Source organism: Antechinus flavipes, chromosome 4, assembly GCF_016432865.1.
Source record: "Antechinus flavipes isolate AdamAnt ecotype Samford, QLD, Australia chromosome 4, AdamAnt_v2, whole genome shotgun sequence".
Lineage (NCBI taxonomy): Eukaryota > Metazoa > Chordata > Mammalia > Dasyuromorphia > Dasyuridae > Antechinus > Antechinus flavipes.
In genome coordinates, this window is record NC_067401.1 from 380976860 (window position 1) to 381003115 (window position 26256).

The window sequence follows — 26256 nt, forward strand, 5'->3', positions numbered from 1 at the left end:
TAATTGTATAAATATGTATGCATGTATTGGATTTAACATATATTTCTACCATGTTTAATATATATTGGACTACTTGCCATCTAGAGGAGGGGGGTGGGAGAAAAAGGGGAAAAACTGGAACACAAGGTTTTGAAAAGGCTAATGTTGCAAAATTATCCATGCATATATTTTGAAAAATAGAAAGCTTTAATAAAAAAAATTAAAAGGGTCAATATTGAAGAATTATCCTTAAATATTTTTTGAAAATAAAAAAACTTTAATAAAAATAAGTTTAAAAAGAATTGATGCCACAATAAGATTGTGTATTGATCAACTATGATAGACTTGGCTCTTCTCAACAATTCAGTGATCTGAGGAAATTCCAATAGATTTGGGATGCAAAATATCATTCACATCCAGAGAGAATTATAGATATTGAATGCACATCAAAGCATAGTATTTCCACTTTTTTTTCTTGTTTTTTTTTTTTTAATGGGTTTTCCCCTTTGTTCTGATTTTTCTTTCCCAACATAACTTGTAGGAAAATATGTAAAAAAAAAAAAAAAAAAAAAGAACTGATTACATGGTAGGTCCATAGCTTTAGAAGTTTACAACCCTATGCCCTTCCATATGCACATAGGTATGATGGGCAGTGGGTGTCTATGGCTTTTGAAATCTCCAATTTTTCTTTTTTACTGATGAATAGATTATCTCAGTTGGCAAAAGCATCGTGCTAAGACAGATGGGTCAATTTCTTATCTATGATCTGTAGCTCGAAAACACTTTAGAGTTCTATTAGTTCAGCACTTTCCTATCTTGGCCAACCAGCCTGAAGCTCAGATAAATTAATATGCCCAGGGTTACATGAGGAGTAATTGCATTCATTCAGTTTGTCATTCATTTCTTTCTGACTCTATGACTCCATTTTTGCATTTTCTTGGTAAAGTTACTGGAGTGGTTTGGCATTTCCTTCTTGGACTTATTTTACAGATGAGGAAACTGAGGCAAACAGAATTAAGTGACTAGCTCAGAGTCACACAGCTATTTAAATATCTGTAATCAGATTTGAACTCTGGAAGTTCAGTCTTTGACACTCTAGGCAAAGCATTCTATTCACTGTGCCATCTACCTGCTCTACCCAGCTGTCTTTCATCCATTCAACAAACATTTATTAAGCACCCACTGTGTGCTAGGTATTGGTGATAACAAGACAAAACAAAACAGTCCCTGCTCTCAAGGAGCTTACACTCTATGTTAGAGCTAAAATTTGACCCCAGGACCTCTGAATCCAAATGTAGGTTTTTTCTGACATTTCCTAGCTTTGTGACCCTGGGAAAGTCACTTAAATTCTTAATAACCCAAACAATTCCCTAAGACTATAAGTTACAGAACACATACTAATTTGCATTGATAGAGAGTTTCCTCATCAGGAAATCCTCCTATTTATGGAACTGCAGGTATAGATAAACTGATGATAATAAAGATGATGACAGTTTCTATTGGCATAACATTTTACAATTTGAAAAACATTTTAACATTCACTGGAAAGATAGCTCAGCATTTTAAAAAATGACATAGCTATTAAGGGTCAAGGCCTAAATCTGAATGGAGGGACTGACTCCTCAGTGAATCATCTGTCCACTATACCCAGTGCTATCTCAGGCGAGTGGGCATTTTTAGGAAAATTAGTAGATAGAATCATACTAGACTTTTATTATAACTGGTAAGACAAAAAAAAAAAAAAGGAAAGTGCACATTTTGCAGATAGACAAAGCACTATCCTTGAAATTAGGAAGACCTGGGGTTCAGTCCTATCTCTGATGCATTCTAGCTACATGACCATAGGCAATTTACTTATTTCTCAACACTCTAAGCCTCAATCTGAATCTAGAAGTTATTGATAGTATAATGAAAGAAAATTTCTATATCAGAAGCTCTTGTTGCTGATGAAATCATAAATCTGAATCAGAAAAAAATAATAATCATCATGAAAAGTTATTGTGAGGATTAGTTGAGATTAAACAAACAGAGCACCTTGCAAACTTAAAAGTCTTAGAAAATAATTAGTTTTTATAATTATTATTTTTATACCACAGGGTACTTTCAGGGTATTACAATCATGGATCTAGAACTAGAAGAACCTCCTAGCTTATTTCAACTACAAGGAGGAGAACTGAGGTTCAAGGAGGATAAGCATTTTTTCTAGGTCATGTGAGTAATGAGTGTCCAAAGTGAGATTTGACCCTAGGTCCGCTGATTCCAGAACCAGGGTTCTCTATACTGTGACATTTATGAGTTCAAATTTGAAAGAACCTCAGTCTGGGTTTTGAAAAACTTGACTTCTGAAGCTGGTCCTGTCTCTTGCCAGATGTGTAACCTTAGGCAAAGTGCTTAACTTTTCCATGGATCAGTTTCCTTATCTGTCAGATAGGACTCAAAATCTGATCTTCCTTCTCTGAACTTATATAGGTTTTGTTTGTATTACGTTAAAGATCTGAGGTGTCTTTGTGAATATTTTGGGGGGATTTATGTTGGAAATTGTCTTTAATACTTCTGCTATGGCATGTACATTTCCCTCTTGGGGGAGGGAAGAAACGAAGTAGTTGACAGATAAGCAGTCAATGATTATTGAGGAAAGTGTGGGTGGAGTACCAAAGCCCAATTAGCTACACCAGTAGTCATTTCCAATTTATCCAGGATGTTGTGTGGATTGTTAAAGAAATCAATAGGTCAAAGTCTATGAAATTGACCCAGCACCGGGGGAGGAGAGTGGCAACTAGGAGGGAAAAACACCACAATTCCTGGATAGGCAGATGGACAATATAGAGATATGAGTCTAATGGTCATGACAGAAGTCTTTTGACCAAATTTAGGGAGGAGGACCTAGGGTTTTCTCAGGCTAGAATAGGTTTTTGAATTTTATAGGATACTGATATTGGTCTAAGCATTCATTGACTTTCAATGACATCCTAATATTCTTGTTCCCATTATAGACCATAAATTGTATAGATCTTTTTTTTTTCTTCCTGAATAAATATCCCATAACTGGAGGGCAAGACACTCCGTCCTCAGGGCAAGTAGATATGAGATTTGGTACTTCAGAGAAATAGAGTATTTTGGCCTAGTCCTGGAATTCTTGCCTTTTTAACTACTAATTTAACAACTACATACATTTCCTAGGACTGTTAGCTAACTGATTCTTGTCTTTCCAGACAGATTATAAGTTCCCTGAGGGCAGAAATCAAGTCTTGGTTTACTGTGGGATATCTCCCAATATCTGGTAAAGGGCCAGGTACATAGTAAGTGCAATATAGGCTTACTGAAGGAATCCCTGCTTGAGCACGCTATAATGAGAGTTGAATAGCTCAAAAATATCATTCCTGTATCTACCATCCCCATGGGTGTTATATCACTAGATATTATTATATCTAGTGATAGTGAGTGATATAATATGTAGTGAATTGATATAATATGTAGTGAATTTGAATCTGTTATTTCTCATGTGGTAATTAGAGAATCATGATTCTCTGATTTTCAGCATATTCTTCTGTAAAATGTAGGGTTTGCACTAGATGACCTGAGAAGCCTTTTTTAGCTCTGGATTTATCATCTTATGATTCCCCATTGCTCTGGAATTGGCAATTTTTGTAGATATCAAGGCCAAATGTTGTAAAATATCTGGATCTTAAAGTGACCAACATCAGCAAAGATGAAGTATCCTGATGGGGAAAAGAAGGCTCAAATCAAATTTGCTTATCTATCTATCTATCTATCTATCTATCTATCTATCTATCTATCTATCATCCATCCTGTCATAGCTAGCATTTATATACTACTTACTCTATGCTAAATACTTTATAATTATTAAAATATTTGATCCTCACAATAACTCTACTTGGTAAGTACTATTATTTTCACTATTTTACAGATATGGAAACTGAGGCAAAGAGAGATTAAGTGACTTGCCCAGTGTCATTCATCTAGCCATCTGGCTACCTACTTGTTCATCTATCCATCTACTTACATATTTATCTATCTGTGTATGTATATACACATATACATAGCACATATATATACACATACACACAAAGTTTACAAAGCATTATATATATATATGCATATATATATCTCATCTATACATGATATGTATATACAGATTTAGCACTATATTACATACAAACATACAACATAATGCTCTGTAGAGCATTTATATAGCACTTTAAAGTTACATTATCAATATAATTATATATTATATAATGTTTTATATAATACTTTAAAGTATAATATATAATATTTTGTAGATAATACTTTATAAATTTTTAAATGTTATAAAATAAATATATAATATTTTGTGAATAATAGAGTGCTCTGTAAACTTTAAAGTACTATTATATATGAAATATAGTGCAAACTTTAAAGTTCTATATAACATTATATACATATAGATAGAAGAGCGCTTTGTAAACTTTAAAGTGCTATGTATTATATATGAAATATAGTGCTTTGCAAATTTTAGTGCTATATAATATACATAATATATATGATATTGTGCTTTGCAAACTTTAAAGTGCTATGTAAATATCATCTATTACATGGTTGATTATCCTCTTTTTATGGAGATGATGAAACTGAGAGGTAATCTGTCTCAGGCTGTAAATAACAAAGTTCAGGTACTCTGATTTTAATTCTGATGTGGATTTTGCTAAGCCATCCTACTTTCCTTCCACATGAAAAAGTCAAACCTTAGGAAAAGGGAGCTGCGTATTCTTCAAATATATCCCCCGATGTGGCTAGATCCAAAATAAGATCCAGGACTGTGACTGCCTGGTCATTCCCTCTAGATTCACTTCTCCTTTCTTTCTTCCCCTTCTGGGGCTAAGCCTTTGGGTCAGTGTTAGACACTGCATCAGCCTTGCCTGGGTGGGCTGTGTGGCCTTCAGGGCGGGGTGAAGAATGTGTGCTTGTGTGTGTGTGTGTCTGTGTGTGTGTGTGTGTGTGTCCGTGTGGTACTGGATGGACATAGATGTGCCTACCTGTGTGGGGTGAGGGGAAGGTGAGCCTAAGACCAATCCGGGGTCACTTACATCAGGACAAGTTCAAGCCATGCGGAAAAATCCTAGAAGAATATAGCTCTGAGGTAAGCAGGAGGGCCAGGGTCCTACAAGTTGGCTTTAGCTTAGCTACAGGGAGGGTCCCAGAGTGCAGCAAAGACTCTAGACCTGTGTATAGGAGCACACTTGAACCCTTTATACTTCAGGCAGGGAGGGTGGGAAGCAGCTGGCACCTGAAATCATAGAAGTTCTGTCCAGTCCTGACTTAGAAACAAAGAATTTATTTAAAACTAGAAGGACACTCAGAGGTTATCTTTCCCACAACCTCCCCCAATTTTACAGATGATGAAACTGGACCTCAGAGACATTTTGTCCCTTGATCAAGGTTATGCAGGTGGTAAACATCAGAGGTGGAATTTGAACCCAGGGCCTGTGACTTGAGTCAGTATTTTCTCCACTAGCTGGAAATCTAGAATAAGTTTTCTTTGGGATCAGATCTCAGGGACCCTTATTGTTGCTGATTGGGGGTGAGGGTAGTTGCTGGAACTGGTGGGTTGAGGCTAAGAAATCTGGTCCTGACAAAGCATCCAGGTATAGTGGAAAGAAAGCTACAGAGGTAGTCAGGACTCTATGCTTGAGTCTTTGTTCTCTCCGTCATCTACATGACCTTGCAAAAGCCAATTCCTTTCTCTGTGTTTCACATTCATTATCGACAAGAAAGAGGGAGTCAGAGCAGATGAACTGGAGGGTCCCTTTCAGCTCTGAGGCTTTGATTCCACTTGGAATGCTTCCCTATAAGGCTGTCATGAGGAGAGGGCTTTCCATTTTGCAAAAGATGTGGAAATATGAGTTACCATCAATTATTACCAGCTGGGTAACATTGGGCAAGTCCTAGAATCTAAACCTCAGTTTTGCTTTCTGTAAAATAGAGATAATAATGTTTCTATTACTCACTTTATAAGATTCTTATGAGAAAAGTCCTTTGCAAGAATATTTATTATTGTAATCTTTTTCATTTTTAAGCAATCCAGCAGTTTGGTCCTTTGCATGTTTGTGGGCAACCCTACTGATATAACTCACAGTTAATCTGATTCCCAGTTAATAGGGCTTCCCCAAAGCTTAGATGGAGTCAACTGATAGGACCAGTTGGAGAAGCCAAAAGGAAAAAGACCCAAGGGAATTGGTAGGAGTCACGTGCCCTCAGTTGGCCAGTGTAGCCATGGGAGAGTGTCTCTTTAAGAACCCAAGACAGGTGTGGGTCCAGACTTCATACAGTTTCAGTTTTGGCAGCATCCAGTGCCCTGCTGGCAGCCTCCAGAGGAGGCAGGGACAACACCTTCGGAGTTCAGGAACTGGAATGGTAACAGGGCAGGATCCCTGAAGGTATGAACAGAGAAGAGGCAAGAGTGAGTTCAATTTCTTTGGGGTCTACTAGAACAGGGCACCAGCTAGACCAGGATGTTCAGGGATAGTGGGCTGAGAGATTGACAGGTCCGGTGAAAGGGACTGGGGCAGTGTCAATTCCCAAAGAGTGGGAATGGAATGGGGGAGGAAGGGGCTGTGCGAGGATAGTCCAGGTGGTAAAAAATATGGGAGGGAGGGTCAGTGAGTTTGATGATCAGCCCCCTCACTGCTACCCCAATCCTCTATCCTGGAGGAGAAGAATAGCAGGATAGCAGGGCAGATCGGTGCTCAGTACTCCTCTGCTAGTATTTGACTTTGGTGGTTATTAAGATTAGCTTGTGACATACTTTTGTTCTTTCTCCCAAACCCCCGTATCTTGTATACTATTCTTTTCTGCCTCCATGATATTCCATTCAATTAGAAGCTCAATCTTGTTCCATCATTCCTTATAACCACCAGGACACAAGCATTTTGTGGTAATAAAAAGAATCAGTAATAGGAGTTTTGAAGTCAAAAGACCTGGGTTCAAGTCTCCAATGCTGCAATTTAACAGCTGCTTTATTCCTCTAAGTCTTGGTTTCTTTATCTGCAAAATGGGAATAATAATATTCACACTACCTACCTCACAGTGTTGTTACTATCAAACATTAACTGGGGGCTTTGTTAACCTTAAAGCTTAAGGTGAATATGTTATCATTACATGGAGATAGAGTGAAGTGGGAAGAACACTCATTTTGGATTCTAAAGAGCTGAATTCAAATCCCAGTTTATTGCTATTATTGCTATTCAATCCTTTCTCAATCATGTCTGATTCTTCAGGATCCCATTTGGGGATTTCTTGGCACAGAAACTGAAGTGTTTTGCCATTTCTTTCTCCAGCTCATTTTACAGACAAGGAAATTAAGGAAGATAGAATTAGGCGACTTGCCCAAGGTCACACAGCTAGTGTCTGAGGCTGGATTTAAACTAATTAGGTATGTGATATTGAGAAAATATCTTAATCCATCTGAGCCCCTTTCATCATTTGCAAAATGGAGGGAACAATAGCCACATTCTCAGCCTCACCAAGTATAAGGATCAAATGAGACAATAGTATTGTATCTGTGATACATTGAAGCATTTCAGCTCTTACAGAGGGGTCCTCCGGTTTGAGTGCTCTTAGAGGAATGGCTTCTTCATATCTGGCCTCTGGTACTTGCTATCTGCATCTTTGGCTAAATGTTTTTACCTTCTGGGACCTCAGTTTCTCTATTTGTAAATGAGAAGCTTGAACTAGATGATCTCTGAAGTCCCTTCTAACTAGGATCTTTGATCATAGAAGTATTCTTGACCCCTCCGTTATGGATAGAAAAATTCAAGTTTGTAGAGTAACTTGCTCAGGAATTTTTCACACTGTGAGGAGAAGCAGTACTATTTTCTAATTGGCCATTAGCATTTCTAGGCCATTTGAGGGCCTATTGGGTCTCTGGGCTTTATAACTTTAATTTTTTAAAATTTTTTTCCAAGGGTCAGACACCCACTTTGTAGAAGAAGGTAGATTTACTGCTTGCTTCTCAGAGCGGTCTCTTGTCTTGAAGACCAGAGACTGGATTATTCTTGGTCTTTGACTCATTGTAAATCATTTTTTTAAAAGTGTGTTGAATTGAATTAAATTGAAATTACTGACTGTATCACACCTTTCCCCACCAGAGGACACAGAGGGCAAATTCCATACCACACATAGTTCTCCTTGGGGTCACAGGGAGAATGAAGGACTGGCCACATTCAACCCTACTACTGCCATCACATTCAAAGAAGCAAGACACTAAGTAGGAAGGGGGACCAGCAGAAGCTAGCCCATCCCAGGGCTTTGGGTCTGTCTCTGTCTGTCTCATGGTGAGCAAGGGAGAAGGAAGAGGGTGAACTGGATAGAAGGATTTATATCCCAACAGTCCTGAGGTTCCAGAAAGTAAAAAAATGGAGCCAGGGGGAAAGAAGAGGAGGGAAAGAGGTCTCAATTTTCAGGTTAGCTTGGATCTGGCCAGTCCCTTTTGCAGCCAGAGGTCCTGTTTTTGTTTTTGTTGGGTTTCCTGAACCACAACTGTTTTTAGTTTGGTCTGACTTGCTCAGACCTCAGTTTACACAGACCTTTTAGAGGTCACCTTTCTCCCTTGACAAGGGAAGTTCTGGGTTCTCTCCACTTCACGTAGCCATGTCTAGAGACACGTTAGGGAAGGAGGGAGGAATAGGGGGAGTTTAGGTCAAGTATGACTTAAAGTTCTCTCCTCCATCCTCCTCCTCTTTTTCTTCCTTTTCTCTTCATCTCCTCTTCTCTGGAAATAAAGTGCAGTAGAAAGAGCAGTGACAAAAAAATCCAGGATCTAATATTTGCCCCCTGAACCTCACCCCGCCACACACACACACACACACACACACACACACAACTAGCTGAGTGCGAACTGGACTGTGTCACTCAATATCCATGTGAAAAGAGACAATGATAATAATGCCTTATCTGTTTTAAGTTAAGTGCTGAACCAGCTGTTCATGCTAGCACTTTGAACTATTTAATGGCGGATCTACTCTTTCCACTATACCAGGTTCTTCTACCAGGTAGAGGGAGGCTGAATCTCTGTATCACTGCCATTAAGGAAAGGTTGCTCTACTAAGGTTTCCTTTAGTAAAATTAAAACTAGGGTGGAATAGTTGATGATTGTCCCTAGGGTACCCATATTTGAAAGGGACATTTCCTCTCCTTTGCTAGTTGCTGGTCAGTTGTTCCTATGCCTTTGTGGTTGGTCCTGTTGCTGTCTCAAAACTTCCAGGGCCTGCTTTTTCCTACCATTGTAGCCACTGGTACCTCCTTGACCCTAAGGTCAAGGGTTAGGAGTCAAGGATTGTTAGCTGTGTCATGGAAATCTGAATCCAATTTTCTAAGAGAATGGGCTACCCCATCTTCTGTCATAAGAGCACCTGAGCAGAGATGTATTATGTAACTTCTGGACCTGGGAACATATACCATGTCTCTGTAATAGTGAGCTAAGAATGTCCCAGCTAAGGTGGGTTCCCACAGCCTTGGATTTCGGGTGACTACCTTCCAATCCATATTTAAGTGAAATTGTTCCATGTAAATTCCTAGTTACAACTCTAATCATTGCACTGCTTATGAATGCTTAGAATAGCAGTAAATCAAATCAGAGTATCATAGTAGCGACCCCCTAATGTCATTCTTCCTGGGGTATTGATCTGAGGGAACCAGATGCCAAGTCTCTCTAACTTCTCAAATGAGATTTTCTCTAAATTAGAAGCATGATATTTGTGAGGTAGAAATGACTTTATCCTTTACCTGACCCAATTCACATAGTAAAAGAATTTCTAACATGACATACCCAACAGGAAGCCATCCAGTAATTGCTCCAGATTTCCAAGGAGAGGAATCTGTTCTCTAGATTTAGCCCATAGCTCTAATTACTTGGGAGTTTTTCTAGATGTCAAGTCTAAATTTGAATCTTTGCCACTTCCACAGATTGCTCCTGATTATAGCCTCTGGAGCCAAAATAAAACTAAGCCCTTTTCCATATGTCAGTCCTTCAGCTACTTTAACAGCTATTATGTGCCCCATGAACTTTCTCCCCTCTGAGATAAGAGCCACCAATTCCTTTCAAGGTTTTTCAATCTGGGTAGACCCTTCTGTATTTCCTCCAGTTTATAAATGTCCATCTTAAATTATAGCAACTAAAGCTGAACAAAATATTACAGATAAGTAAAATATAATGTGGCCATTACCTCCTTATTACTGAAAATGATACCTCTCTGAATTCAGCCCAAGAACAAATTAGCTATCATTGATTTCTATTGAGCTTGAAATCCATTAAAACCCCCAGAACTTTTTCAGAACTACTGCTGTCTAAGGCCTCTGCTGTCCTGGATGTGTGAAGTTCATTAAAAAAAAAAAAACTCAAATGAAAGATCTTACATTTGTTCCTTTAAAATTTCATCTTATTCAATTCAATCCATTCTCTAGCCTGTCAATATCTTTTCAGAACCTGATTTTGTCATCCATTGTGTTAACTATCCCTTCTAGTTTGGGTCGCCTCCACATTAGATAAAAGTATCATTCATGACTTTAAGTCACTGATCACACTTTATCTCCCATGAGAAGCAAGTGGAGTAAAGAAGAGTGAGCTTTAGACTAATAAATAATAGGCCAAATTCTAGTCTCGTTTTGCTACTCAAATTTAAATACTAGAACTGGAGAAGATCTTAGAGATTGTTGAGATTTTAGGTCTAGACCTAGATTGGGATCCAGAGAGATTATAAGAATTATTAAACCAGGTCTTCTGACTCCAAATCTAGCACATTTTTTTAACACATTGCTACTTGAATGACTTTTATGGATTGTAATCTCTTCATCTATATTAACCAAAGAGACAACAAGCATTTTTTAAACTGCTTGTTTAAAGCACATCAGGTAAAATGCTGAGCCTTGAGTCAGGAAGATCTGCGTTCAAATCCAGCTGGGTGACTCTGGACATGTCATCTAGCTTCCGTCTGCTTCAGTTTCCTCAACTTTAAAATGAAAATTATAATTGCATTTATATGCCAAGATTATTGCAATTATCAATGAGATAATATTTGCAAAGCTCTTGATACAGTGCCTGGCAAATAGTAGGTGCTACATAATTGTTTTTTTTTTCTTCCTTCCACCTGTGTTAGGCAATGAGGATATGAGTATAAACAATAATAGTAATAGTAATTTTAGAAATTAAAGAATGAGATTCTGGGGTCTTTCCTATCTATAACTCTGTGATTCATCCTCTTCCTAATCTCTGATTTTCCTCCTAACTTTCCCCAAATACACATGACTCTTGCTTTCTTCTTAAGCTCACCCTGATCAAAGCCAGGATTGGCAAAGTAGAGGTATTTAATCCTTGTGGGGTGGAGGCGGATTCTGCAAAAATAGCCTTTTGTTCCTCTTTCAGTATCTAACAGGGAAGAGGGAAAATTGGACTTGTACTTTGGAGGCCAGTATTCATGACCAAAGCTATGAGCCCTTCAACCACAAACATGCTCCTACTTTAAAAGTTCATATTAGCCAAGAGGAAAGGTGGCTTGGACCTGGTGCAGCCACTAAATTGCTGTATGACTATAGATAAGCCATTTTCCCTCCTTGATAAAGCAGCATAAGCATCTAAAAAATGAGACCATTAGGCTAGACCTTCTCCAAGGTCCTTTCTGCTATTCTCAGCTGATTTTCTAAGAGCTATCACGTAAAGAAGGGCCAGGAGGGACTGATTCTTCCTCTGGGGCTGGGACTCAGACAGGTTAAATTCCATATTGAAAAAGGCAGCATGGGACATTGGGAAAATGATTGAGGCAGAATTTGAGCCTTATCCTCAGATTTGCAATTTTTCTACCCTGTGCCCTCCTGGGACAAAATGTGTAAATAGAATTGAGAACAAGTATGTAAAACACTTTGCAACCATAAAGTACTTTATATATAATCAATTCATCAATAAGTATTTATTAAGCAGCTATTGTAGTCAACATTGAGCTAGGTATTAGGGGTATACATAGAAAGATTAAACAAACTCTGCTCTCAAAAATAATGCTCTCTGTCTGTCTCTGTTTCTGTCTTTGTCTTTCTCTACACGCACATACACACACGTTTATGCACATATTCACATAAACTTATATGTGTGTACATACAAGCACACACAGTTTATTGTATACACATTTCTATGTATATGTATATATACGCACAAACATATATGTATATAAATAAATATACACACACATATATAGTTTATTGTTTGTTCAGTCATTTCAATCATATCCAATTTTTTGTGGCCCTATTTAGGGTTTTCTTGACAGAGATACTGGAGTAGTTTGGCATTTCCTTCTCCAGCTCATTTTACTGATGAGGAAACTGAGGCAAACAAGGTGAAACTGAGACTTCCCCAGAGTCACATCGCTTGTAAGTGTATGAGGCCAGATTTGAAGTTGGGAAGAGGAATCTTCCTGAATGTAGACTCATCATTCTATCTACTGCCTCACCTAGCTGCCTATATATACATATACATATATATATATATATATAATATATATATATATATCCATATATCTGAATTTTATATATATATATATATATATCCATATATCTGAATTTTATATATATATATATATATATATATATATATATATATATATAATCACATAGTAATGTAGTTTTACATACTAAAACAAGTTAGTGGCACAGTAGTAGGTAAAGGTCCAGGCCTGGAGTCAGGAAGACCTGAATTCAAGTCCAATCTCAGATATTTACTAGCTTTATGACCTCTGGCAAATCACTTAACCTGTTTATCTCAGTTTCTTCTCTATAAAATGGGATAGTATCACTGTACCTACCTTGAAGAAACAAATGAGATAATATTTGTAAAGCACTTAGCATAGTGTAAAGCACAACCCAAGATGGTGCTATAAAAATGTTTATTACCTTTTCTTATGGAAAGGAAGACTTAAGGGCAGAAACTTTCACTAGCAATACAGATCACCATCTCAGTTGTCACTTAAATTCTTAGAGAGTAATAAAGGGCCACAAGAAGTCAAGGGAGGTGCCAGGATCACACAGTAGGCATAGTAGAAAAGTGCTATTTTTCATCAAAAGACGCAAGTTTGAGTCCCAGCTTGTATGCTTTTGAGTCTCTGTATTTAAAAAAAAAAAAAAAAGTTTGTATGGAAATCCAAGGGGCTCCTCTGATTCCTGTTCGGGAGAAGGTCATCCAAAGGCTAGTTTTTTGTTCCTGGGACAGTAGTGGCAGGCCTGGTTCCAGCTCACTAAGGAGCTATTCTCACCTGACTTACCTCCCTCCTCCCCCTCCATTTCCTGAAAACCTATTGAGATTCCAGAAACAGGACCTTTTAGACTCATACACAAATTTCCTTAATCTCCCTCATGTCACTCATAGGTGCAGAGACTATTGAATCCAGATTGTAGCTCATTCCTGATTTCAAACCTTCCTTGCTATCCACAAATGAATAAAAAACTTTTGTCAGACCATGAATACTGGTATGGAATCTAAAAATGGCTCTCTAAACTAAAGTTTAGAGTCTGAGACTTCTGGCTACAGAACAGAACCTGTCTTTTGTCCACCAACTAAGAGGAATGTTTGTTTTAAGTCAACAATCTTTGCTGAGTTTTCATTCCAACTCACTTGTCCTTCCAGCTATTAACTCAATCAATATACAATTATTTATTAGATACCTCCAAGGTGACAGGTACTGTTCTAGGGGCCAAGGGTTCATAATCCCTGTCCGTAAGGATCATACATTCTATCAGAGGAGACAAGATGTCTGCATCAAGCTCCCTGTCAGCAGCAAAATACAATGTGTAAGCCCCAAAGCACACAGAATTACCTCAATACTTTGTGCACGTTATAAGCATTTAATAAATGCTTGTTGATTTGATGGATCCAAATTGTATAAGCCCAGGGGAGCTACTGAACCTCTGTGACTCAGTCCTCTCTCTGCTCCTATCCCACCATAATTGCTCAGTACTCCAGTCCCTGTCTTGTTGGAATATTAGAAGAATAATTTAAAATGTGGAGAACATGGGGAAAATCATATCAGGTTTACAATCTATAAAATATTCTGGTTCACCCTTCAACTACAATGATGCCTTCAATGTAATCTGTAACTTTCTGTAATCAGCCCTCCCTCCCCCCAACTCTTCACTAAAACCATTTTCCCTAGTAGGTATCTGATCTCCAAACTAGGTGGGGGAAATTGCTATAGGTTCCATCAGATAGAGAAAGAGTGTCAGCTAGACCTGTCCCGGTTCTTCTAGATAAAAAAAATAGTCTCATTCCAGAATCCCCAGTATTGGGTAAATCTCACTCCACCTACCTCTCCCTTGTTTTGTAGGTATATTTTCCTAGCTCTTCAAGTCAATGAGTTAATCATTGCCCTAGTGCAAAGAGTTTGGGACCAATTAACTGGTGCAATTAATGTCCAAAAGAGCCATTCCACAACCCCATTTGTTTTTCCTCTCCATTTCAAGAAAAAGAAGGTCTTTATCTTAACAAGGAAATAAAATGCTTCCTTGATGGGAAATCCCCAAAAGAAAAAAAATTTAAGATTAGGAACAATTCTATTTATTAGTAGCCAGGCTTAGCCTTTAAGAGGACTGGGAAAGGCTCCTCATATTAAAGAAAAAGCCAGTAGACAATGCCAAGGGGATTGTTTACCTCTGGTTTTGGGTCCTCCCTTCCTCTCCCATTCTTACCAATAAGTTGGCAACCTCTTTATCTTTATAGGACACCCAAAACTGAAGGTAAGTCAAATCTTCTTCCTCCTTCACAACCCAATTTTTCCCCTAACATTTTTTTTCCCCTTAACAAACTAGTTTCCAATGCAAACCTAAGCAAAGTCCCATGAGAAAGGTCCTTCCTTACTCCTCTAGATTGGGATCTGAAGCTAAAGGAAGAGGAGGGGACTTGCAATGGGCGTGAATTCTTATTCTTCACTCTCTTTCTCCCTTCTCCACTCCGCTAATGTAGTAATGGGTTTCTAGTCTCATGTATCTGGTCCTTGAACCATCTATGGAGGAGAAGCTCATAGATATAGAACAGGAAGGGACAGACCCTAATTGGTGGTTATCTAAGTCAATCTGATCATTTTACAGAAAAGGTTCAGGGATGTAAAAATCACTTCAGAGCTGGTATTTAAATCCAGCTCCTCTCATTCAAAATCCATTATACCATGGCTGGAGGAGATGTGGAGTCAGGATGAGCTAAGTTTATGTTTGGCTTCAAGCACGTACTAGCTGTGTGACTTTAGACAAGTCACTTAATCTCTGCCTCAGTTTCTTCAAATGCAAAATGAGGAGAATACAAGAATCTACTTCTAAGAGAAACTGTGAGGTTCAAATGAAAAGAGGAGAAAGAGCATAGTGTTTATGTAGCTCTTACGATGTGCTGTTATTCCCTTCTCTTCATGTTGCTTCAATAAATAAGCCTATGGCAACATCCACATTAAATTCCATCTTATCGTTTCTTTTCCTAGCTTCATGTTGGCTCTTACTTTCAGTAAATTACTGAAAGCCTCTGGGTCTCGATTTTGTTCTCTTTCAAATGAGTTAACAGTCAACAGATAGGAACTAGCACTTCCTAGTGGTGGGATCCTGAATAAACCATTTAATCTCTTTGAATCTGTTTCCTTACCTGTAAAATGGGAGTGATGATACTTGCTTTATCTTATAGAGTTGTTGATTTGTAAGTCTTAAAGTGACATATAAAGGTAAACTGTTCATTGTCTTCTACCAAAGTTTCTACTTGGATCAGGGTAGTGCACATGTGACCCTGGGGTATTTCAAAATGGACCTTCAGAGGACCAGCTCAGCATACTCTTACCAGATTGAGAAAGCTTTGAACACCAGTCAAGTGATGGCTGATATATCCGTTGTCTAAAGATTGGTTTAGCCAACATTAATCAATCTCATCACCTATTTGATTCTATGCTTCAGTTATTTTTGTATCCCTAGAGGACTTTTAGAAAAATAAGTCGAGGTTACTTCTATAAGTGCTTAACATTGGACTACACACTTTGGGAACCTAAGAGGAACATAAGACACAGTTTTTACCCTCAAAACACTTAAGGTGCCAGAGATTTAAAACAAGAAGTTTTCTCAGGGGCCATGTAGTCCTATTTCTAAATTTTCTCACAAGATATTGCACGAAATTAGGTGATTCATCCAAAGCAATGGAGTGACAAAGGTGAGATTTGAACCCAGATTCCTTGCCTCAGAAGGCACTACACTCTTCCCATCATATCATGCCTTTGCTAGAGTTAGGAAGACAGAAGACATTTATACAGAATGCTTCATTACTTACAGAGAGCTATGATTTCATTGATATGGGTGCCCCCTTCACCTATACAACCAGCATCTGTCCCAACTTTGGTCAACAGTCATCTTCATGATTTGCTCTGGCTAAAATGATTCATTCCCTTGGTTGCCAATCTGCTCCTGCTGAGGTTCTGCTTTTAGCTAGGTTGGTTCTGATTAGGAAGATATCGCCCATCTCTAAACTACTAGTGACCTCAAACTCTACCTGGAAAATTGACCCAGGTCAATTCCATTCCCAAAACATCTATTAGTTGCCTACTATGTGCTAGACAAGGCAATTAAATGGGACAGTGGATGGGATACTAAGCCTAGAATCAGAAACATCGGAGTTCAAATCAGACACTAATAGCTATTTGACTTTGGATAAGTCACTTAACTGTTTATCTTGATTTCCCAATCTGTAAAAATGAACTGGAGAAGGAAATGGCAAATCACTCCACTATCTTTGCCAAGAAAAGCCCAAGTGGGATCATGAAGAGTCAGACATAAGTGAAAAATAACTGAACAATAACAACATATCCCAGCCATCATGCTAAGTGCTAAGGATATAATGGGGAGGGGGAGCAAAAGGAACATATCCCATCCTCAAGGGCTTTAAATTCTATTAGGGGAAAATTATATATATACCAATAAGCCAATATATAATATATATGCATATATACAATAAATGCAAAATCATCTTAGGGGAATACTAACAATTGGGACAATCTGGAAAGATCTCATCCAGAAAGAGAGAAAGAAAATATTTCATATGTAGTAGACAGTGCCAAGGCAAAATGTTGGAGTTAAATTCCACATACGGACAACAGCCAGTCCTTCAGTCTTCCTGGAGTAGAGAATACTTGAGGTGGTAAGGAGAATAATTGAAAGTTTCTGACAACATTGATTGGGTCCAGATTATGAAAAGCTTCAAATATTAAATGTCTTAGAGACAATAGACATTGACACATCTTGAGCAAGAAAATGGCATACTATCAGTTTGGAAAGTATGTGTAGGTTGGTTTGAAGAGAGAAATGTGCAGGCAGAGAGACCAACTATCTATTACAGATTAAAGGTAATGAAACTTTGAAATAGGATTATGGCTGTGCCAAGGAAGAAAAGAAAATAGATCTGAGAGACACTGTAGAGATAGACTCAAGAGTCTTCAGAATAGGACTTAAATTGAGGGATATCTGGATAATACAGGCAGTCAGATGGCAGAGTAGAAGGAATGCTGGTTCTGGAGTCAAAGAGACTTCAGTTCAAATCTGGTCACAAACACATGCTAGCGGTATAATCTTGGTTGAGTCACTTAACTTTGTCTCAGTTTCCTCATCTGTAAAAGGAGCTAGAGAAGGAAATGACAAAGCACTCCAGTAATTTTTTTTTTTGGCAAAAGAAAGGTTTATTTAGGAGAAGAGATTATAGACAAATGAACGTATCCAGTAGACACCAGAAATGACAAATATGAAATAGGGTGGGAAAGCTCATAGCAAGAAAAGAGGTACAATAAATGATGGAAAAAAACAAGTTTCTTAGTGGAACTTGCAGTTAGCCAGGAGAAAGAAAACACCCCATGAGACTGGAGTGTGCCCTTAGCAGGTGGACTAAATCCTAAAAGGGATTTAGCACCCTAAAAAAGTTAGTTAGCTAAAGGAGAAGTAGGGTCTGATAGGAGAGTCCCGATAAGGCATGGTGGGGTTAGGAGAGACACTACATGGCATGGGGGAGGAGTAAGGAGAAAGACACCTTAAGGCAGAGTTACCATGGCAGACTGACCCAAAGGTCACTCCAGTAACTTTTCCAGGAAAACCCCAAATGAGATCATGAAATGTTCGACATGACTGAACAACAAAAATCTAAATAATTAAATAGTAACCCAATATGTTAAATAAAGTGATTTGAGACTTCTACCAAGAAAAAAAGTGCTACCAAAATCAGAAGTTATTTGTAGCAGTCAGTCAACATTAAGCACCTACTATGTGCCATAAGATCTGGGGATACAAATAATAAAAAGAAAGATAGTCCTTGCTTCAACGAGCTTACAATCTAATGAGGGGACACAACATCCCCCTCCAAAAAAAAGGCAGAAAAGGGAGAGGGGCAGGGAATGAAGAGATTCCAGTTCTGAGAATTCCTTCCATTTAGTGGAGATTCTGGGAGGAAAGAAGGATGTCACCACAGAAACACTCCTGACATCTCCTCAAATCCTCATTCCCACCAGCAAAGATCTCTAGAACCAAGGATGTTTCTTATTCTTGGAATAATTGTCTTCCAGATTCTCAGATCAGAAGTGATATTTCAGTAGCAGCTGCGATGGCTTTCTTCCTAGCCTGCCTGCTTGCTCTCCTCCCTGGTGAGTATGGGAAAAACCCATGTCCTGGGCACAGTTACCTTCCAACCTTGAAAGTAGCTACTTTCCTATGTACACTTTGTCAAACATCATGCAAACATCACTGATTGGTCATACTGGAAAGACACAGAGAAGTCACGTTTATCCTTGCCTTCTAAAATAAAGGCCATACCTACAACAGACTTTGCATGCATAAGAATTAATGGAAACTATAAAAAGTTTGGTTTTTTTGGGAGGGGGGATAGAGAGGGAATGTAATGGAGGGGTTGGGAATGGCAGTGGGGCTTCAGAGCAGGGTGCTCAGGTTGAGAACAGGGACCAGAACTAACCAGTTCCAAAGTCAGAAGGTTTAGTGAGGAATCTTAGCTGGACATCAGGAGATTAAGCTTTCCTGTAGTCAATTAACAATCAATTAACACGGATTTATTGATTACTTACTCTGTGCTAGGCACTGAGGTAGTACTGGTAACACAGACAGAACATGAAATAGTCTCAGTTCTTAGGAAAGTATATTCTATCAGGGGAGTGAGCATTTAGATATACAAGTATGGATGGATTAAATACAGAGTAGTTAAATCAAAATAGTTTAAGAGTCAGGGAATCAAGTACTTGGCAAGTGCTGAAAGTGTTTCTTATAAGCTAATATGGAAATATGTTTTGTATAAATTAACATATGTAATGAATATCCTATTTCTTGCCTTCTCAATGGGAAGGAGAGAGTGTGGAGGGAGAGAGAGAATTTGGAACTGAAAATAAAATTAAATAAAATTTAAAAGCAAAGGAAAGTTTCCTTAGAAGGTAGTACTTGAGTCTCAAAAAGGCAAAGGTCCCAATTCTACCACCTTTATAATCATGGGTTAGTTATTTGTTCTCCACGATTCTCATTTTTCTCATCTGTGAAATAGGAATAACCTGCTTTATCCAGCAGACAATGATTTTCTAAGGATGAAATAAAATAATAGACAATGGAGTGCTCTGAAAGCTAAACAATACATCCAAAGGGTACTAGTACTTATTTTGTCAATTATTATTAGCGAGTCATTTTGCATGGGGATAAGCTGATAGACATAATGTTAAATAGCTGAAAAATTAGAACTTGCTTCTTATTCACCTGGAAGAGAGGCTGGTTTCATCCCTGATGCTTGCTACCATTCACAGACTTCACTTTCTATAGTTCTCAATATATCCCTCTCCTTTTTTCTCCACAGTGGTTTCTATGAAAAGTCCCATATTTGGCCCAAAAGAGGTGACAAGTATGCCAGGCGGGTCCGTCTCCATCCAGTGCTTCTACCCATCCACCTCAGTCAATCGCCATGACCGCAAATATTTTTGTATTCAGAATCGAAGGGGCGTCTGTGAAACCGTAGTCTCTACAAATGGCTTTGTCTCAGAGAAATATATGGGGAGAGCCAACATTACCAATTTCCCAAGGAATAGCTCCTTTTTAATAGAGCTTTCACAGCTGGTGGAGGAAGACAGCGGGCTCTACAAGTGTGGCGTGGGCATAAGTAGTCGAGGCCTGTCCTTTGATATCAGTTTGAAAGTGGGACAGGGTAAGCACCGAGATTTCTTCTGCTTCTGGGGCATGGAACTGGGGGAACCAATTTAGGTTACAACAGCACAGATTTAGGTGAAAAACAAGTAATTTCCAGAGAAAGCAGTATATAAAACACTCTCATGGATGTCTTTCCTGGGACAGCTATGAAATCTCCTTCTAAGAGATTTCTTAAAAAGAAAATAAGGGGGGGGTGGATATAGTGTGATCCTGCCTGAACACAAAGGGATGGAAAAGAGAGCCTTTCTAGTTTCCTTTCAAGCCTATGAGATTACTGTACAAGTTTCAGTCATCTAAGATAATTTGGCATAACATCCCTCTCCTTCTTGCTTCCTCTTCATTGTATTTCCCAAGGTCACCATAACTAAGAATGTCAGAAGTACATGAGCCTTGTTCTTTCTTGTCTTAGAGAGGCACCATGGAATAATGGGAAAACACATTACTTTAGCCAAAAGATCATACTATGCAGCTCTTAATTTTTTGAAAATTTGGTGACTTCATCTATAAAGAGAAGATGAGAACATTTATATCACTTACTTCACTTATTGTAAACTAAGAACTTTATAAATCTGAAACCACAGTAACCATATGAATTTCCATTCTAGTTGTCTGTGGGATTTTGAGGAAGGTATTAATATTTTTGCTATTTAATTTCCCTTTGGTTGAAGAGCTTATATGTCCAGAAAGCAATTGTAGAATTCACATGTCACATATCTCACGCTGTCATCCATTAACGTGTGTTGGTCCCCTACTAGAATTCAAGGTGGTGAAAGATAGGATATAGAAAAGGACATTTGGGGCTGGAATGGTGGAGAAGAAAGACAGAAAAGGATATGTCTGGAGCTTGGAGCATTGCTATAGAAAGCAGGTCAAACTGGAATGCTCAAATGAAAGGTCTTGGACAGGCTGAGGGTATTATAAGGTATCTGATGAGGTGAGGGAGCTGGAAGAGGGTTTACAGATGACTCAAAGACAAACTTTACCTATTTAAAATCTGGCTTGGAAAGTGTCCTTTCTGCAAACAATTTTCTAGTATGGTCCTGGTGACAGGGTGATCTAGAGTAGCTTATATTATTCCTCCCAACTGTGTATTAACTAAATTTATGTGTGACATGAACCTGAGAGGAATAGGATCTTCACTGAGAGGAGGGTTCTTCCCCCTACCACAACCTGCCACCCCCAATTTCAACAAACAAGAATAGTTGTTGAAGCTAATAAGATGACATTTAATACTGATAAATACAAATATTGTCCACATAGGCTTAAAGTTCAATTGTACAAATACTTTTAGTGTAGAAAAGAGAATACTGGGGTTAGAATCAAAGAGCTGGATTAGAATTTCAATTTTACCAGTTATTAGCAGGGTGACTTTGGCAATTTACTTTGCCTTTATGACCCTCAGGCTCTTTATCTATAAAATAAGGAACAGGGGTTCAAAGCATGTCTCTTAGGACCTTTCTCTTCTAAATATCAGGATTCTATTTAGTAGAGATGAGATTTTGGGTAACCTTTGAAACAGCAGTTTCTATAGAATGTTGGGATCAGAAGCAAGACTGCTAGAGATCAAAGTGTAAATGAAGGGGACAAAGTTGAATTAATAACTGAAGATGACTTTTTATAAAAGATATATAAAACAATAGATTGCATGCATATAACTTGTAAATAAAAAGCTATAATAAAAAAAAAACAATAGGTTGAAACAATGGAAAGATCAGGTGAAAGCTTTTCTTTTCTTTCTTTTGCTACAAGGCAATTGGGGTTAAATGACTTGCCCAGAATCACATACCTAGTATTAAGTGTCTGGATCAGGACTTGAACTCAGGCCCTCCTGATCTGAGGGCTGGTGCTCTATATCCACTGTGCCATCTAGCTACCTTGAGGTAAAAGCTTTATGAAGACAGGTAAGCCCCAACTACAGGCAATTAAGCAGTACAGTGAATAAAGTGCTAGGCATGGATTCAGAAAGGTTCATTTTCCCAAGTTCAAATCTGGTCTGAAACATTTATTAGTTGTGTGGCTCTAGTGAAGTTAATTAATCGTGTTTGCCTCAGTTTTCTCATCTGTAAAATGAGCTGGAAAAGAAAATGGCAAACCACTTCAGTATCTTTGCCAAGAAAACTCCCAAACAGGGAAACAAAGAGTCAGACATGACAGAAAAAATAACTAAACCAAAGCCCTCAGTATATTTCTTTGGTTTTTTAGGGAGCAGTATAGAGAATCAACAGAGGGGGAGAAAATGAACTTCTCAGTCATTGGAGGTCCCTAACCATAGGTATATTGGAAATGTAGTAGAGAGGAGTAATGCTTTGAACAAGAGTTGAACCAGATAATCTCAAAAGTTCTTTCTAACTCTCAAATTCTACAATTATTTGAGAACAAGGTAAGGGGTTGTGTCAAAATTTGATTAGACATATGTTCTTCTCATTCCTTTCTGGATCTCTCTCCAATTCTGTCCTATAGATCCTAATCTCCCTGATAACACTGATGTCATTGTCACTGAAGTGGACAAAACAGTTACCATCAAATGCCCTTTCCATATAGATCATGCACAGGAAAGGAAATTCTTGTGCAAGAAGGACGGTGAGAGCTGTGCACTGGTTATTGATTCTCTAAATCAAACGGGCCCTGACTTTAAAGGAAGGGTCCGCTTCAAGATCGGTGGTACCAGCAGTACGATCTTTGTAGTCATCATCAGTCAGATCAAGAGGCGAGATGCTGGGATGTATATCTGTGGGGTCAGGGAGGAGACAGTCACTGGATTCCAGAAGAATGTTGAGTTAAAGTTGCTGGAACCAGAGCCTGAACTGGTCTATGCTGAGCAACGAGGGTCAGTGATACTGAACTGTAAGCTGGGAAGCACAGTGGCAAAATTGCCTAAGTTTCTGTGCCGGATGAGGGCAGATAAGACATGTGACTTGGTCATCAACAGCAAGGGATTTGTAAATAATGCCACTCATGGAAGAATCCTACTTAGCCCTACAAATGAGGCTGGATCCTTCAGCATCATGATTACGCAAGTGAGGAAAGAAGATGCAGGTCTATACAAGTGTGGAGCCCAGAAAGATGGTCAACCTTCTGAAGAAGGGCCAGTTCAAACTCTACAGCTCTTCGTCTCTGAAGGTGAGACATAGGAGAATTAGGGGTGGAAGAGGGCAGACAATTGATAAGTGTTCTCAATATTTTGTGCACCAAGATCTAGACTTTACAGGGCCCAGGACATAGAAGGCTTGGTTCCTGTTTTCAGGGAGCCTCCAAGCCTCCCTCTATTTTCCCAATATCCCTGCTTAGTTTCCTTTCCACAAGTAATTGGAAAAGAGAGAGGTTGAGGCAAAATTTGAGCCTTCTACTTGGTTCCTCATTTGTGGTTGTGGTAAGAAATTTGGGAACAAAGAAAAAGTCCCTGGCTGAAACAGACTTTGTGTATTATGTATGATTTCATTTGTCTGGGTTCTCCCTTTCCCCAATGGCAGAAACATCAAAAGTGCCAATCTGAGAATCCTAAAACCATATAAAGGCCCAATGGACTCCATCCTATTTATCTCCCTACTTCCTAGATTAGACTGTATCTTCTCTCTCTTATACATGTGTGTACAGGTTGAGAGTGATGGGAAAGAATGAGTATGTGGTGGAGGGGAAAAAAGTAAGCTTATCTTACTTGCATACTTCTCCTGAGAAGTTGATTAATTTTCTGGATTTTAATGTCTCTCACCTCTCTCAGTCAAGGTTATTCCTTCTTAATAATAAGAATAATTTACAGGAAGCCAGAAGTCACATTAAAATAAAATATGAATTTCATTTTCTGGCTTCCTGTAAAATATTCTTACTTTAATGTGACTTTTAAATGCCTCTAAAATCTGAAGATGACCTGAGAGAGGGGAAAGAAAACATTCGTATTATTTGTTAATATGGTGGGTGCTGGTTTCTCTAACATTTGGAAGAAGTTTTAGTTTTATCCTATGGTAAGTGGAGTGATCATTGCAATTCTCATTCTGTTTAGGGATTGGTGAGGGGGAAACAGAAAGAGGACACTAGCAATAAGTCAGCCGAGATCATGGGAAGAAAAGCTCTTGGTGTGAAAGATTATGACTATACCGAGATCTTTCTGGCCAACCTCTGTCTTGCTTTCAGAGACCACTGTCCCAAAAACTCCTGTCGTGGTAAAAGGTCCATCTGGTGGCTCTGTGTCAGTAACCTGTCACTACAACCCCAAAGAGAACAACACCCTGAAATACTGGTGCAGATGGAAGGGCAGCAGTCATTGCACTAAGGTGATAGACAACCTGGGAATGGTGTATGATTCCTATGAGGGAAGAGTGGTCCTGTTGGACCAGCCACAGAATGGCACCTTCACTGTTATACTCAACCAGCTGACCCCTCAAGATGAAGGTTACTATTGGTGTCTCAGCGATGGGGAGCACAACAGGAAGTCTACTGTGAAGATTGATATCACTGAAGGTAGGAATTGGGTCAAGGGCAAAGGGAGAGGTAATCTGGAGTCTGTGGACAGGCTCTATCCAGGGACTCCACAGGTGAAGAGCTCCAGGCACTTATGCTCAGAATTATACCACATTGGCTATTTTTCCTTCCACATATATTTTGACAACTTTCCCCAATCAAAATTCACTCCAATCAAAATTCCAAATTAGTTTTTTCCCCTTCAATTCCATAACAAAATAATCTTGAATAAAATAAAAGGTTAGGGAAATCTTAAGTTTCCAGACAATGTCACTGTATAAGACACAGTCATCTTCTACACATTAAGATTCAATACCTAAGTATCTCCCTAAACCAGCATTCTTCTCCATTCCTTCTACAAGAATCTTTCCCCAATCCCTATTAATGCCAGCGACTTTCCCCTGGTGATAATCTTCAGTCTGTAGATGTCTTGTCTGTATGTAGTTGTTTACATATTATCTCCTCTATTAGATTTTGAGATCCTTGAGAAAAGGGTCTGGTTTTTGGTTTTGTTTTGCCTTTTTATGTATTTCTAGTGCTTGGTGTAGTTCCTGGTAGGTAGAAGATACTTTAAAAAGTCTGCTGATTGGCTGGCTGACAAATAAAGTCATAATTTTTATCCAAACAGACCAATCAGTCTTCTATACTAACTAAAAGATTTGAAAGGGAGCAAAAGCACATTGATGTCAATGCATCCATCCCTTTTAACTCAGTCCTATGGATGTCCAGGAAGTCAATGTCAGTGGTGACAAAATACTAGAATATCGTTATTATGTAAATAGAGGCAATTCAATGTAGTGCCAGGATTGTTAAGTCTGGTGAAAAATTGCATTCCGCCATTGGAGGACCAACCTTGTTAAGTGTTAAGAAGCTCATCTCTAAAAAAAATGACCACTTAGATAGGGTTTGTAGGGATGAGGTGGGGGTTTGGCCATAGCAACTAATGAAAAAAAATTATTAAGATTTAGAAGGGTCCTATTTGATTATTAGCTGGATATACTTACACTGAAGCAAACATCCTTGAAATATCAAAGTTATTTTATTTGAACATCTATTACATGTTATATATAATTCTCCCCTAACTCCATGACTCATTATGGCTTAAAGGTGATCCTGGAGGTTGTTTTACAGGCTGTTTCAGGAGAGCACTTTCAAATGCACCAATCATGAGTAGACTCAGTTGCATAGATGAGATAGTTCAATTTTTTTAGCGTCCACTGATTAAATACATGATCTTTGTCGCTGTAGGTATCCTTTTTCTTTCTTTTGGGAGAAGAGACCAAGTCTGAGCAGGCTTCCTCAATAATAAACAGTATATTCATCTGAATAATATTGATTTGTCACTTCTTAGCTGTGTAAGATGCTTAATCCCTATGAACCTCACTTTCCTTATTCATAAAATAATAATAATAATAATACCTTCCTGCATACTTCACAATAGGATTGGAGTGAGGAAGAATCACCCAGCCAGTGAAAATGTATTAAGTATATATTATGTGCCATGCTCTGTACCATTGGGGGTAATCTGCCCCCAGAGCAGCTCAAATTGGCTTCCTATTCCTCTTTGGTAAAAGCAAGACTTTGGGTTCTTACTCC

General features: G+C 38.5%; 1 protein-coding gene across 2 annotated transcripts in view; it reads left to right on the plus strand.

The window, feature by feature from the left end:
- Window positions 1–6322: 6322 nt before the first annotated feature.
- The window catches only part of PIGR (polymeric immunoglobulin receptor), a 29336-nt gene continuing 9402 nt past the window's right edge, over window positions 6323–26256 (plus strand). The window contains exons 1-5 of one of the 2 annotated variants that reach the window (XM_051998497.1): window positions 6323–6413; window positions 18576–18653; window positions 19859–20203; window positions 22666–23325; window positions 24334–24660. In XM_051998497.1, the coding sequence (XP_051854457.1) occupies window positions 18614–18653; window positions 19859–20203; window positions 22666–23325; window positions 24334–24660 (1372 nt within the window). In that variant the 5' untranslated portion in view covers window positions 6323–6413; window positions 18576–18613. Of the gene's footprint in view, window positions 6437–18575; window positions 18654–19858; window positions 20204–22665; window positions 23326–24333; window positions 24661–26256 lie in introns of both variants that reach the window. The other variant, XM_051998498.1, reaches the window with a different exon arrangement.